We start from the raw sequence: 15,140 nt of genomic DNA, 5'->3' as shown, positions 1-15,140 counted from the left end.
GATTCAAACAATCATATTTTTTGAAAATATATTTCGAATCATTCATTTTTGGAGAAGTAAATGTACTCTTGTTGATTTTAAATAATTTATAGATTTCTAAAAGTTTTAGGAGATTTAAATTAAATAAAAGAAGCCTCGAGTGCTCAATTAAGTTTTTAATGAGCTTGAGTTCGTTGAATAAAGTTTTCATTGAATTTAAATTCAAGTCCACTTAATAATTAACAAATTCTAGTTAAAACTCGAATCATACTCGAACTTGAGCTTGAATTGTCAAAATATACCATAATTGGAATATTTACTATATACTTATTAATGTGTATGTATGTATTATTCAAATTTATAATATAGTAGTTATGATCACTCGATTAGACTCACAAGCCACTTCAATCGAGTATCTTAAAGTTTAGGCTCAATTAACTAGTTTGCACTTGAAATGGAATTCGCCCACCTGCGGGCACGGGATTATTATTGGGGCACATGGACCTAATCTCCTAAGTTGTCCTTGGGATTCTTTCCAAGTATAGTGATTTGAATATAATCTTAGCAGTGATTACTATATCTTGTTACGGTCAACATAAGCATTTATAACATGATGGTCACTTTAAATGGAAAAAAAAATAATGAAAAATCATTAAATCAAATTCAATAAGAGAAATTAAAGCTCGAGCAAAAGAGGTGGAAGTACTATAAAAGAGGAAAACGCACAAATGTTCTCCCTCCAGCTTCCTACCCTTCTCCAACCTTGTGCTACTCTAGCTAGCAAAGCCTTGAGTTCTTACTTTGATATAAAATTGATGTTACAATGATAACTATGTAGATGTACTTATAAAGTGTTAATGACATACTTTTTGCAAAGATTGTTGGACTAAACGGAGAATATCCTATAAATATAATGAAATACAAGTTACTAATGGCTCGACAATAAGGTACAAGGCGAGTAAATAATAGGATGCGATGAATTTTACTAACATATGAGTAAGAACTTTAAGAGTTGATGATAGAACGGGAACGCATGAAATGTTGTGATTTGTCTTCGTAATTAAGTATGATTATGATCTAACATTAAAATGAATAGTATAATATTTCTATTAACAAGAGAAGATAATACCACAAATGGTTTTTACCAAAAAAAAAAAAAAACCCAAATGGTCTTTTAATGATCCATGAATTTTAACTTCATGTAAAAATGTCATTGTTAAGCTTTCAATTTGTTTAATATAATCTCTAAAAAGTTGGTAAGAAATAATGGGAGAAGTGTTTTAATAGCTTTTTTCCAAACAAGCTTGTAGTAATATCTTATATGCCATGACATTTCACTTGGAAATTTATGCAAAATGAATAATATAAAAGGGCGGAAGTCACATAAAAACCCTAAATTATGCTTACCATAACACATTTATGGTAAAGTTTTTTTTATGATATTAGAAATCCTTAATTTGTATTTGTGTGATTTATTTATTTTTCGTCAATTTTCTATCAATTAGAACCGTTAAAAATATACCTATATGGATACCGAAAAAGCAAACAATGTTGACATAGTGTCAATATGAAATGAAATAAAAATAGCATTGTTTCGGCCAAAAAATCATCTAATGAAATTTTGATGAGTGATAAATGTGTCATACAAATGCAAATTTGAGTTTAGAGTAAATGTGTCATGATGGAGAATTTAAGTTTAACGTAAATGTGTGTTGAATGCGGATTAAGAATATTTGTGAATCTTTCCCAAAAAATAATTACCCGAAAAGGATGGTAGAGCAATAAAAGTTATAACATTCTAAAGTCTTGTTCGATCAAGCTATAATTTTTTTCCCATAATTCAAACTTACCATTGAAAGTCAAATTGACACGATCCGTTAACTTGAATGGACGAGAGGATAATATCGAATATAATCATATATCGTTTAAGGATTTAGATTTAGCACTTATTTAGGAAAGATATAGCACTTCGCGTTAAAGTTCAAACATGATTTCTGTCAATTTTTCCAGGCCACGTGTCGCACGCAGCGATCGAGGTAAAAACGTCCGATCACATTTTTACGGTGCCACTCTCTCTCTCTCTCTCTTCAGAAGTCGTTCCGGCTCCCTCACAAAATTGAAAAGCTCTCTCTCTCTCTCTCTCTCTCTTAATGTCAGCCTGAGAGCGACCGTCCGGTGGGTGTGTCCGGCGAAATGGCGAGGAAGAAGGGCAAGGAAGTCGCCGGGAAAGGATCGTCCGGCAAGCGGAAGGTCGACGACGACCGCCGCGACGACGACAAGACCGGCGGCGGCCGCAAGCGGAGGAACCGCGGCGTCCTCCAGTTCTTCGAGGACGCCGCCGACGAGACCGGCGGCGGCGACGACTCCAGCGACGACAGCATCTTCGACGATGAAGGTCCGCGACTCTCCTTCTCTCTCCCTCTCTCTCCCTCTCTCTCTCGCGCGCCTTCCTCCGCGACAGCCCGCATTTGGGTCTGCATTCCGGTTCTGCCTTTTCCGGGAGGGTTTTGGGGGGGGATTGCGGTGAATGGATGGGGGGGAGTTTATTGTGCTTTGGTGTTCTTACGGTGTTTTTTGGTTTCCGTCCGCGGGTTGTATGTGCGTGCGCTGAAACAATGTCGCGGATTCCGAACTGTGGAGATGGGTGATGACGTTGAGCTCGCGTCCTGTATTCTCCGGAAGCTTGAGGTTATGGGGTTGGATATGCTGGAATGTTCACAATCTAGGGTTTCAGGGTGAGGGAAGGGAGGGCTTTGAGGTTTTCTGTTTCCGATTTTTTCGATTTTTTCGATTTTTTCGATTTTTTCGATTTTTTTGGGAGAATGCCGTGGTTTGCTGGCAGCTGATGCTTAATGCAAGTTCTCTGCTTGAATCATCGCTTGCGACTGGAGATCATGACTAGTGTTTGCATGTTGGTTTCTCTTTGAAAATTTGCTATCAGTTAGTCATCCAGTTGAAGGTTTTGGGGTCGGAAGATTCTTTCTTCATTATATTTTTATCCAAGCGGCTCAGAGTTCAATTTGCATAATTTTTTCTGGTTAACGCTGGAGAGTGAGGAGATGTTGCGATTGTCTAGTTTCTCCAGGTATTTTATGATGTAAGGTGATGTAAGAAGGGCGATGAGCAAGCTTTGTACGAAGTTATTAAAATAGGTGGAGCCATCGACCTTTCTCGTTTAGTTAATTTAGTGGCTCTAAAGTTGATAGGAAGCTGGAGAAGGAACGGTTGCACTTAAAGTGGATATTTTGTGAGATGTAAACAAGAGCACATTTGACAGACTGGAAACATTTGAAGTGAGAGCTAAAATGCATGCTGTTTAGAGTCCCGTGGTGCGGAAACTTTGCCTGATCTTTTTCTAGTTAGCTTTAATTTGATTAGTCAATTAGCTTCTCCTTTATGTATGTTTGTATGGTGTGCCTTCCTTTCAGCCAATGACTTCTCTTTACTTAGAATGCAGTTGTATTAGTTGTTTTGACCTAGATTTGGCTTGACAATACATTGGAGAAGATAAGTGTGCATTTCATGTCCTCTCCTACCATCTGCACTCACAAGTATAAAGAATTGCATGACTTGGAGTTGCTTGTGGAGTAGTTGATTTTTTCCTAACCCGTGTGCTATATCTGAGAAGAGAGAAAATATAGGTTTAGAGAATAAGATTTCAAAATTTTCCTGCTCTTTTCTTCTCAAGAATTTTTTTACAATTTTCCTCACCCACTGTCCAATTTCTTCACCTCGCCTCCTTCTCAGACAAAGAGTCTTTGGTCAATTTCAACTTTGCGAGGCCGGATATCATATTTACTCGATATAATCAAAATCAAATTTCTCTTTGCTTGTTCTTATGCTCTGGGGATGTTAGTCTTTAAACTTTTGGTTGAATTGAACATATTTTTTTTGTTAGAGGCTCATGGTCAGTTGTGGTGGTTAATGTTTGTGACTCTGCATTTCCATAGGACCGATTAGTCTCTGGATAATCTCGTGGTATTGAACAGTGAAGACTAGTTTTGGTCCTTAGGAAGTAGTGATGATTTTATGTTGAGTCGTGAGCAATGATCCAATGTTGAATTGCACATGTACAGTTTGCAAGCTTAAAGCCTCTTGAGGTGTAATGATGAGTTATGAAATGACTAATCTTTATTTCTGTCCATTGTGCTGTTTATTATTCGGTAACAGGTTTCATGGAAGAAGTTGATGCTGTGCAAAATCTCAAGAATGATGCATTTAAAGCACATAACCTTCCGGTTTTCCCCAAAGAAGAGCAGTTCGAGGAGGAATTTGATAAAATTATGGAAGCACGTTACAGAGATGGCTCAGCGCTTGTAAGATTTGCTGATGAATATGATGCGAAGGACTCGGTTGAAGTAGGTTCTGGTATGCCTTCTGTTAAGGATCCAGTGGTCTGGAAAGTTAAATGCACGGTAGATATTTATTTTCCTTTATTCTGTGACATAGAGCCAAATCTTTTCTGGTTTCTTTTCATCTTCTTCCTGCCTAATAGGATTTCTCGCATTGATTAAATGTTTCAGGTTGGTCGAGAGAGAAATTCAGCCTTTTGTCTTATGCAGAAGTATGTTGACTTAATGTCACTGGGTAACAAGATTCAGATTATATCTGCATTTGCTATTGACCATGTTAAAGGTTACATTTACATTGAAGCAGACCGTCAGTCTGATGTAATTGAGGTAACTGATTTGTTTATGGATGTTAGTACACGAAAATGTGCATATTATGTGTCTTCTTGTTTGATTTATGGATCAATCTAAAAGAAGTCATCGGTACTAATTTTTTTTTTAAACTTTCGAAGGTTTATTTATGGTAATGACTGGTAATTGGTTATTTTCATTCTTATATCAGTCATGTAGGGGCCTCTGTAGTATCTATACTAGTCGAATAGCACCAGTTCCGAGAAACGAAGTTTCCCATTTGCTTTCTTTGAGAAGCAATCGCAGTGAAGTCTCTGTGGACACATGGGCCCGTGTGAAGAATGGTAAATACAAGGGGGACCTTGCAAAGGTATGATTTCAGGGGTTAGGTTGCTATTAGTAATCGGATTTAACTATTACTTATTCATTGAAACTTATGTTTTGTAGATTGTTGCGGTAAATAATGAGCGAAGAAGGGCAACAGTGAAGTTGATCCCCAGAATCGACTTACAGGCGATGGCTGAGAAATTTGTAATTACTTAACTTAGTTCTGATATTGCTTTTCTCCTATGGATATCTTTCCCTCAGTTAATTCACAATCAGCTATTGGATCCTGAATTTTGTATCCTGATGTGGCTCTGTCATTGTGTTGTGCTACTTCTTGTGGGTTTTTTTGTACTCAGTTGTCTTGTTTGAGAGCAGCACGACATCGCAAGTTCTTTTGTCCTCGTCCTACGTGAAGGACCATTATTATAAGTTCTTCATTTTATTCTTATAGGCATTACGCTTTGTCTTGTTATGATTATAAGAATTCTGGCCACTAATGGTTGGCTTTACATGAAAATTTTAGTGGAGGCTGTTTAAAGCACAGAGTTTCTACTGCTTTGTGAAGTCTGATGGCACTATGATTTATTTCATGAGTTTGTAATCATGATTTGTGATCAGCATATTTTCCTTTCCCCAGGGTGGGGGTGCTTCTATTAAGAGAACAGCTGTACCAGCGCCCAAATTAATCAGCTCAAGTGAACTCGAGTAAGTGTAAGATAGACATCTTAGTTGATATAGTTTATCAGCTCTGGTTTATGACATATATCTTTCCATCTCGTGTATAGGGAGTTCCGTCCTATGATGCAGTTTCGGCGCGATCGTGATACTGGCAAACATTTTGAGGTTCTTGATGGATTGATGTTCAAGGATGGATATTTATACAAAAGAATGTCATTAGAAGCATTAAGCTTTTGGAGTGTCATGCCTACAGAAGAGGAATTATTGAAGTTTCAGCCTTCTGAGAATAATGAATCTGGAGATTTGGAATGGCTTTCACAGATTTATGGTGAGAAAAAGAAAAAGCGAACAATAGAGTGTGATAAAGGTGGTGAAAAAGGAGATGGCTCATCCAGCTCCAATTCTGCAAAAAAATACGAACTATATGAACTTGTCAGTCTTGGGTGAGTCTTTGTTTACTTGTGCAGTGATAATTGATCATGATACATCAGTCACTTGCATTTACTTTGCCTCTGCATCTATTGCTCCTTTTTTCTAAATATAATTTGAATACCTGCATCCATTGCGCTTATAGGGGAAAAGACTTTGGTCTTATTGTTGGATTTGACAAAGATGATAGTTACAAGGTAAACTTTTAATGTCTACTTTATTGTCTCTTTTTATAGATGCACCTTTTTAACCTTATATGTACAGTTGTTACTTCTTATTTCCCGGTTACTGGTTTATCATTGTCCAGATCCTTCAAGAGGGCTCAGAGGGAAGTAAAGTGTTGAATGTGGGTGTTCATGATATAAAGAATGGACCCTTTGAGGGAAAGTTTACAGCATTTGATCAGCACAAGAAACCCATTTCAGTTAATGACTCAGTTCGGGTGCTGGAAGGTCCATCAAAGGTCTGTAGCAGTTGCTACACAGTTGCAGACTAACTAATTTTACTCTTGATTAATGCGTGCACAGACTTCAACCTTGGCATTCTGATTCATCTCTTGCAGGATAAGGAAGGGATTGTCAAGCAAATCTACAGAGGGATTGTCTTTCTACACAATGAGAATGAGGAGGAAAATGGGGGTTATACCTGTTGCAAAGCTCAATGTTGCGAGAAAATGAAAGCTCCAGTTCATGCATGCTCTGAAAAGGTTCTCTTTTTCTGCAATCTCTTCAAAATATGAAGGTGCCAAGTGTCTTTGTATTGCTCCTTTCTGATACATGAGGATCTTTTCTTCCTTTTCTCTGTTTTAAACTCTCCCACTTTCAGGGTGCTGAATCAGGTTTTTTTGGATTTGATGATTCACCATCTTCTCCCAAATCCCCTTTGTCACCTAAGAAGTCATGGCAAGCGAGGGAAAACAATGACTGTAAGTATCTAACTACTTGGTGTAAGTGTCCATACTTTCATGTGGTTGGGTAATTAACATCTATGTGAAGTTACTCGAGGTGATAAAGATGGACCATTCTCGGTCGGGCAAACATTGAGAATCAGGGTTGGCCCTTTGAAGGGATATCTTTGCCGTGTCATAGCTGTAAGGCGTTCTGACATCACAGTGAAGCTTGACTCTCAACAAAAAGTTCTTACAGGTTTGTTTATCATTTTGAACTTGTTCTTTTGATTAGGTCAGTCAGCATGGTGACATTTTCATGGGTCATTATTGCTACAGTTAAATCGGAGCATCTTGCTGAACTTCGTGGAAGGAGCACTGCTATATTGAATGGGTAATTCTTATATATTCCGTGATCTGTGAGTATTCCTGAACTCTGAGATGCACCTGTACTTTGCTCTTATGTAACTTCTTTGGGTTTTTATAGGGTGGATCCTGACTCCAGTACCTCAAAACCATTTGATCTTTCTGGAAATGAGGGATGTTCTACAGGTGAATCTCTTAGGTCGCCCAATTGTTACTGTTCATATAACAAATGTTCGTTTTTCATTCATTGTTTTACTAAATCACATCTTTGAATTATTATGTTAGGAGGTTTTATTTGCATCTCCTGATTCATTTGGTTTGGAAATTTTCTCTGATCTTTGTTCTTTAATGCTCTGCTTTGAACATATATCTTTGATGTCTTTCCTTTCTCAATTTCGTACTGGTTTGGGTTTTTGAGAACATATAAAAGAGATGCCCTAATGATTGAAATTAGGTGTCATAAAATATTTTGTGTTCTTTCCTATATGTAGATTGGATAGGTGGAGCTGGACCTTCAGCAGGTGGCAGTGGCTGGAACGTTGGAGGGTCATCTGATACGGGGTACTCTCATGGTTTAAGTAGCTATTTATTTGGTGCATATTCGAACCAAAAAAGAAAACAAATAAGCTACCATATGCAAGAAACATTCCCCGCAATTTTAGAACTTCTGTTGCTTTCTCTTGTGCTTGAAATGTATGTCTTTAGCATGGACTTTTATGTTTCTGTGGACCAAGTCAACTGTAGTCACATGCCTGGTCATATAGCCAAAGAGCAGCCTCTAAGATCTACTTTATTGATTCACTGGTTTGTTAGTGATAGTGTTGTCATGAAGCATTGTGACTGCATGCCTTTGATGTGATTTTGCTTGGTCACTTAGTCCTTGGTTCTTTGTGCTATTAGTACTCTCTGGAATTTTTTTGTTGGTTACTGAACATCAGCTCTATGATTAGAATATCTGATTCTGTACCTCTCGATCTGAGTGCAATATATGTAACTTTGCTTTCTATCTTAGGAATTCAGAGCTCAGACAAAGTCTAGTTGCCTAAGTGATCTCAAAGAATGGGTGAAACTTTTGTCGTATAAAATGCCTAAGTCCAGGTGTTAATCCAGTATTGGGTTGTTACTGGAGGCATTGCATGTGGTTGCATGAATATTGTACCAGTGGGGGATTGTTTCTTTCTTTAATTACATAATGGTAGTTGTGACAATCCTTCATTGCCTCTTCTCTATTCTAGGAGTTCCTGGCCTAGTTTTTCTGCCTCAGGATTTTCGGTTAGTAAACTGGCTCTTGTTATTTTATATATTACTCACTTTTCCATTCCTTTTATTTAATGCAAATGTCAGAAGTTTGGTACAAAAAATGGTCTGGCTATGCAGGTTCCAACTGAACATGATTCTGCAGATCCATCTAGCTCTGCAGGTTTTGATTCCAAAAAGGGTCAGGAGAATTTTTATATGTTTGATCTTTGTTTGATCTATTTGTCATCGTGTTTGAACTGTCTCATATCCCTTTGTTTACAATTATGTAGATGTAGAGGACAACGGATGGGAGAAAAAAGTGGCTCCAGAACAGCACTCCACTTGGGGTAAAGCTGCATCCACTGATAAAGAGGCCTCTCATGATGATCAAATAAGTGGGTGGGGAAAAGGTGATGACATGTGGAACAAAGCTAGCACAAAAGGTAGTTTTGGTGGCAGTTCTTCAGGCAGCTGGGGTAAAGGATCGCAACAAACTGGAGTTGCTGCAGAATCTTCTAAAAATGATGCAGGCAATTGGGGCAATGCAACACTTGGAGCTGGGAATGAAAAGGATGGGAATGTCACTAACAAAAGTGCACAGAAGGATTCGGATGAATCTTTTGGTAGAGGGGAGGATAATGCCTTTGGTGGGGATAAAGGTGGTTGGAACAAACCAAAGACTTCTAGCACTGATGGCGGTTCTTCTTGGAATAATTGGAATAATCAAGATGCTAGTTCATCATTGGGAAAAGCGGAAGACCCTTCAAAGGATTCTCATAGTTGGGGTGGTGTGAACCTCAAGACGAAAAGTCATCTTGATTCCTCTAGTGAGGCTGCAGCTTTTGAAGAAAAGAACAAGGATTTAAGTGATAAATGGGGTAAACAAGCTGGAGGTTCTTGGAAGAGAACAGATGGAAGTTCTTGGAATGCAGCTGATGAGGGCTCATCATTAAAGAGAGATGAAGGGGTTTCTTCGTGGAAGAAACAAGATGGAGTTTCTTCATGGAGTAAATTAGATGATGGTAATGAGAAAGATGGCTCTTCTACATGGGGCAAACGAGCTGACCGTCATTGGGATAAAACAAGTAAAGCAGATGGGGTTTCATCATGGAGTAAGCAAGCTGACGCACATAAAGAAGATGGCGGTTCCTGGGGGAAAGGAGATGGAAGTTCTTCTTGGGGTAAGCAAACTGGAGGATCTTCATGGGACAAACAAGGAAATGAGGACCGAAGTCACAGATGGAGTACATCTCAAACTGTTGGTGGAGATCAAGGGTGCAGAGATTGGGGGAAGGAAAAGAAAGATGATTCAAATAAGCAAGACTCATGGGAGAGGCGGAAAACATTTGATGGGGGTCGTGGATCAGGTGGGAGAAGAGGAAGAGGTGGTCAACAAGGTGGTGGTCGTTTTGGAAGAGGAAGATCATACGGTCAGGATTCGTCATCTGGATGGAAAAATGAAGGTCTGCTGCAAATACTCCGAGCCTTTTTAGATGGTCCATGTACTGCTAACTGGAGTACATTCTGTTATAGATTATAGAACCTTGATGGGGGATTGTTTACATTATGTAGGTATAAAGAATCATGAGTTTTATTCACCAAAAAAAAAAAAAAAAAACGAATCATGAGTTTAATTCAGTGAACAGACAAAACACCAGCCACTACTTTACTAATGATACTGCAAAATTAAAGAGAAAGAAGAAAGTATACTACAACAAAGTCAAGGATTGCATAGAACAACTGAAGTCTGGTCAACCGTATTGAAGTTGAAGAAACAATAGATGAAATAAGCTGACAAGACTTTTAAAGTTGATTCCTTATTTTTTCCTGAAATCTGGACGATTAAGTACTATTGATTTATTTTGCTCGGCTAAATTAAAGTCAGTTTTTAGGGGGATATCTTTCTACCTGTTTATTTAGTGGCTTGATTATATATTGTGAGATTATCCTGTCTTATAAATTGTCATCATTTATATGCCCTGCATGGCATTACTTTCACTGCAGTATATTACCATTTCTCTTTGAATACTCTGAATAGGTTACATCAATAAAAAATTATTGCACATGTTTTATTATGTAATTTTAGTTTGTCAGATACATATCCTTAAATTTTCACTGAATAAGCAACAAGCTAACTTCATGGATGAAATTTTTTGTAGTAAATTTGGGAACAATGAGAACAGGAAAACTCAAGAACATTTACATTTCTCTAATGTTCGTAATTTGTTGTAGAGATTGAAGATCTTTTCACCTTCAATCTTTACTAGTTTATAATGTCAGGTGAACCTCTGCTTATTTTCATTATGCCTTCATCTGGTTTCTTTTTGCCATAGACTTTCCTCTTGTCAAATTTATTTAGTCAAAAATCAGTTGGTTTCAGGAAGATTGTGATATTTGCTCCAGGTGATGGTGCTGCATCTTGGGTTAAAGAAAAAAGTTCAGGCAGTGGATGGGGAAGCTCAGAGGGATCCTGGGGCAACAGAAAGGTGGATTCTTCTTCTGGGGGTAATGGTGGATATGAGAGCCGCAATCAAAGAGGCAGTTGGAACAAACCCAAATCTTTTGGCGCTGATGGAGGATCTTGGAATAAACAAGATGGAGGATCTTGGAGTAAACAAGATGAAGGATCATCCTGGAGTAAACCGGTTAGAGGATCTTGGAATGATGCTGGAGGTAACTCTGGCAATCAGGAACTGAAAGCTGATTTTGCATCTTCCTGGGGGAACAAAGAAGGTTCGAAGAGTGACTGGGCTAAATCCAAGGACTCCTGGGAGAAAGAGAAGGGGGATTCAGGACCTGGTGGATGGAGCACAGGTAAATCTGGTGGCAACAATCAAACTGATAGCTGGAACAAGCCAAAGATTTCTTCTGAATGGTCTTCATGGAACAAACAAGGTGAAAATGCTTCATGGAATGAACACGCAGGAGACACTTCAAGAGCTGGGGATGACAAGTGGGATGATATGATTGGAAACCTTAATAAGTCTTCTTCCAGTGCTGCACCATGGGGAAAGAACAAATTCACAAGCAACGCTGAGAGCAGCAGGAAAAAATCCGAGGAATCTTGCGACACTGGAAATGCAGATTCTGGTGCGGATGCATTGAATGAAGGTGGATCTACTGGCCAGGAGATGGACCAGTGGAGCAAGCCAAAGGCTTCCGATGCCATTGGAGGGTCATGGAACAAAAGCGGAGGCTCTTGGAATAAACAAGATAAAGATTCTTCCTATGGTAAACAAGATGGAGGCTCTTTTTTGAGTGGTTTGGAAAGTGGGAAAAATGTTGATGGTTGGAAGAAAACTGACTGTTCTGTTGGGGGAGAAGGGTCTGGTGGTCGGAACAAGGGATGGTCTGGAAACAAATATAATTCTGATGGTGGGTCATGGAATAAAAATGGAGGCTCTCTTGGTAAAGAAAGTGGAGAATCTGCATGGGGCAAACAAGGTGGTGGGTCCTCCTGGGCTGGGCAGGGAAGTGGAAACAATGGTGATGGTTCGAAGAAAACTGAGAATTCTGGTGGAGGAGAAGGGTACAGTAATTGGAAGAAGGGATGGTCGGGAAACAAAGATGACCCTGGCAGAGGGTCATGGAATAAAGAGAGTGGAGATTCTTCATGGGGCAAACAAGGTGATCGGTCCTCCTGGGCTGGGCAGGGAAGTGGAAACAATGGTGATGGTTGGAAGAAAACTGAGAGTTCCAGAGGAGAAGGATCTGGTGGTTGGAATAAGAGTTGGTCTGGAAACAGAGATGACGCTGAGGGTGGGTCTTGGAACAAAAATGGAGGATCTTCAAATAAAGAAAGTGGAGATTCTTCATGGGGCAAACAAGGTGGTGGGTCTTCCTGGGCTGGGCAGGGAAGTGGAACCAGTGGTGATGGTTGGAAGAAAACTGTGAGTTCTGATGGAGGAGAGGGTTCCGGTGGTTGGAAGAAAGGAGGGTCAGGGAATATGGATGATGCAGATGGGAGCAGTTGGGAGAAGCCGAGACCATCTGATGGGGGCCAAGGATGGTCAGGTGGGAGAAGTGGGTGGGGTGGTGGCCGAGGTGGTAATTGAGATCAATTTGCTGGCAAAAGATAATTTGGTCGTGGTCAGTCTTTAGGATCGAATGGCTGATGTTTCCTCCTGTGGGACTTCCTAAACCTTTTGGGATGCATAACTTGCCAGCCTTTGTTAATATTATGGTAAGTACTACTTTGCAGTGATAGTTATTTCTAGGAATGGTAGACGGATGTCTAGAAATTATTATGTTTTGGGAACAGGGGAAATGTTTGAAATGTTATTTTGTTGCTGTTGTTAGCCGTCGGTTATATCTGCTGTTCAATTGAATGTGTTGTTTGCTTTGGTTCTCAACTGAAACTTTAGCCCCTATTTTATGTCCTGTTTACGAGACTTGTTACTCAGGCAGCTGGCCAAGTGGTACAAGTTGCATTGTTCATGCCCAAATAGTATGAAGAAGCCTTGGTCCTAGGTTCAGATACGAATTGCTTCTTGGTTAATCTGTGAATGACCCTTGTGCTAAATTGATCCTTCAATTGCATTGTCATGGACTGCGTCATGTGGTGATGGGCACACCTTTCTAGGCAGTAGTTATCTGTCAGATTAGACATTTTACGGGGTGTGTAGAGTATGGAACTCGTATAATGACGATCATAGGAGTACCAACGCTAGTCGCCCTTTCACCTTTCTATGTGAAGAAATGTCTTATTCTGTGAAAATTATCGCGTGATTGGTGCTTTGAATAATCTTTGAGTAGGTTTGGTGGTTGTCTACCATTTGTTTCTCATCTATATGGTGGCAAACCCATTCATATGTTTTCTTTGCTTCTCAAATCATCAGTCTGAGTCCTCTTGCATAGAATTTTTGAGTGTTGCATGTTCGGGGAGAAGATTTTTGTCACCGTTACAATTTCATGTTGCATTATTCCAATATATCATGGTAAATTTTTGTAGTGGACCCGAGGTATGGAGGGTAATTCTGAGGTTTAAGATGCTGGGTACAAAAGGAGTGACTGATGAACGAGAAGGTAGCTGTGTAATTCAAAAGAGAGACGGACTAAGCCCTACGATTAGTTCGTCGCTTCAGAGTGACGATATGATGCTTGGTTTTTTATGGAAAAAAATCAGCTAAAGAATGAAGTGGAAATTGCTTTTGTACTGTGCAGTATCGATCAACTATATTCTCTTACGGTGTCGTAGTTACCAGTTTTTGGCAAATTGAAATCAATTACTGGCACAAAAATGAGATATTGTACCCAAGGATTTAACTGAGTTCGTCAAGGCATATGATGGCTAAAAGACGGACAGCTTCCTAGGTATTTTCTCTGCTTGATCTTCTCTCTCATCCTGAATTCCCAGTTCGGATTATACTCTAGGATTCTACATCGAATGCAGATGTTCACTAGGAGCTTAGTCTAAAATTGGTGGTTCCTATCAAACCCAACCTGGAAATACTATCGTGGAACCCAAATTTTATTCCAAAACTTTGGACGTGAATCGAAACATATGACCACTCAATTTGATAAGTGCTAAACATAATTTGGCTAGTAAATTCGAAACCGAGTGAAAAATACTGGACATATTGATGTCTTCATGGCCTAATGCGACCCAATCTTCTTACCTCAGCCAAGTTCATGGTTGACCAGTGAATTACCAAAGTATGCGCTCCACTTGTCTAATTCGCGCTGCTATCTCAATGTTCCCTGTTAATTTCATGTCGCCTTCATTAGTCACGGTAGATTCGACTACTCCAAACGGGCTTTAGTCCCACGTTATTACCATCACGAAAATACCGTGCCAGGCATACTGCGGACATAAGACTGACATGTATGTGCAAATCTAGCGGTACCTTGCAGCGCAGATCTTGTCAATACGAAGAATTCATCAGGCAGATTGTCTCAGATCGATAGTGATAGGTACTGAAATGGTTTCCTTTGAATTGGTATTCCACAAGGACACATTGAGTGTCTCACCTTTTGACATAGTGCCCAGTCCACACGTACAAAAATATATTAAAGAACTGTCAAATTCTGTCTGCTTATGTATAGAAGTTCCTCAACACTTACGTTGTTGATTTTAACCAGTTGCAATATTTATTCAATTCTGGATTTTTGGTCGATATGAACGACGTTAGCCTGCAATTGTAATGTCACAATCAATCCAACGCATGGAGCTTGGCCAGTTCCTCCTTGTCCATTTCTCAAGTCCTGCAGATGCTAGATTCATCAAGGGCTCTTATAAACATCAACCACCTCGGAAATAGGGCTAGTTCGATTAAAAAAAGGACCGATTCCAATCGGCCGAGGAAAAAATGGGCATGCCAGAAGGAAGTTTAAGGGGCCGGAAGAAGTCCTCGTCCCGAGGCCACCATAAGTTCGTCGGAGTGAGGCAAAGGCCGTCGGGGAGGTGGGTAGCGGAGATCAAAGACTCGTTGCAAAAGGTTAGGCTTTGGCTAGGGACTTTGACACAGCCGAGGATGCGGCGCAGGCCTATGATGAGGCTGCCAGGGCCTTGCGCGGGGCCAATGCTCGGACCAACTTCGAGCTGCCCAAGTCCGAGCTGAACTCGAGCGGCGGGAATGGCAGCGGAGGCAGCTGCA

At 39.8% G+C, this 15,140-nt stretch overlaps 1 protein-coding gene across 3 annotated transcripts; it reads left to right on the top strand.

Moving 5' to 3' along the window:
• Nucleotides 1-2,070: 2,070 nt before the first annotated feature.
• On the top strand, nt 2,071-13,778 carry LOC104421759 (protein RNA-directed DNA methylation 3). 3 transcript variants are annotated; one of them, XR_001981879.2, is made up of 20 exons: nt 2,071-2,374; nt 4,150-4,394; nt 4,503-4,658; nt 4,831-4,989; nt 5,067-5,150; nt 5,584-5,651; nt 5,732-6,067; nt 6,199-6,250; nt 6,361-6,516; nt 6,616-6,759; nt 6,879-6,978; nt 7,049-7,198; nt 7,279-7,333; nt 7,427-7,491; nt 7,797-7,866; nt 8,541-8,577; nt 8,683-8,743; nt 8,835-10,007; nt 10,948-12,727; nt 13,496-13,778. XR_001981879.2 is itself a non-coding variant. In XM_039302740.1 (20 exons), the coding sequence occupies exons 1-20, from the start codon at nt 2,173-2,175 to the stop codon at nt 12,597-12,599; spliced, it is 4,782 nt and encodes a 1,593-aa protein (XP_039158674.1). In that variant the 5' UTR covers nt 2,071-2,172; the 3' UTR covers nt 12,600-13,023. The 3 variants fall into 3 exon arrangements, 2 of the variants coding, with proteins under 2 accessions (XP_039158674.1, XP_010032136.2); XM_039302740.1 differs by lacking the exon at nt 13,496-13,778 and having other exon boundaries at nt 10,948-11,948; nt 12,132-13,023; XM_010033834.3 differs by lacking the exon at nt 13,496-13,778 and having other exon boundaries at nt 10,948-13,023.
• The last annotated feature ends 1,362 nt before the right edge of the window (nt 13,779-15,140 follow it).

Source organism: Eucalyptus grandis, chromosome 10 (assembly GCF_016545825.1).
Source record: "Eucalyptus grandis isolate ANBG69807.140 chromosome 10, ASM1654582v1, whole genome shotgun sequence".
NCBI lineage: Eukaryota > Viridiplantae > Streptophyta > Magnoliopsida > Myrtales > Myrtaceae > Eucalyptus > Eucalyptus grandis.
Note: the sequence above shows the minus strand (reverse complement) of the source record. Positions and strands in the feature narration are given on the sequence as shown.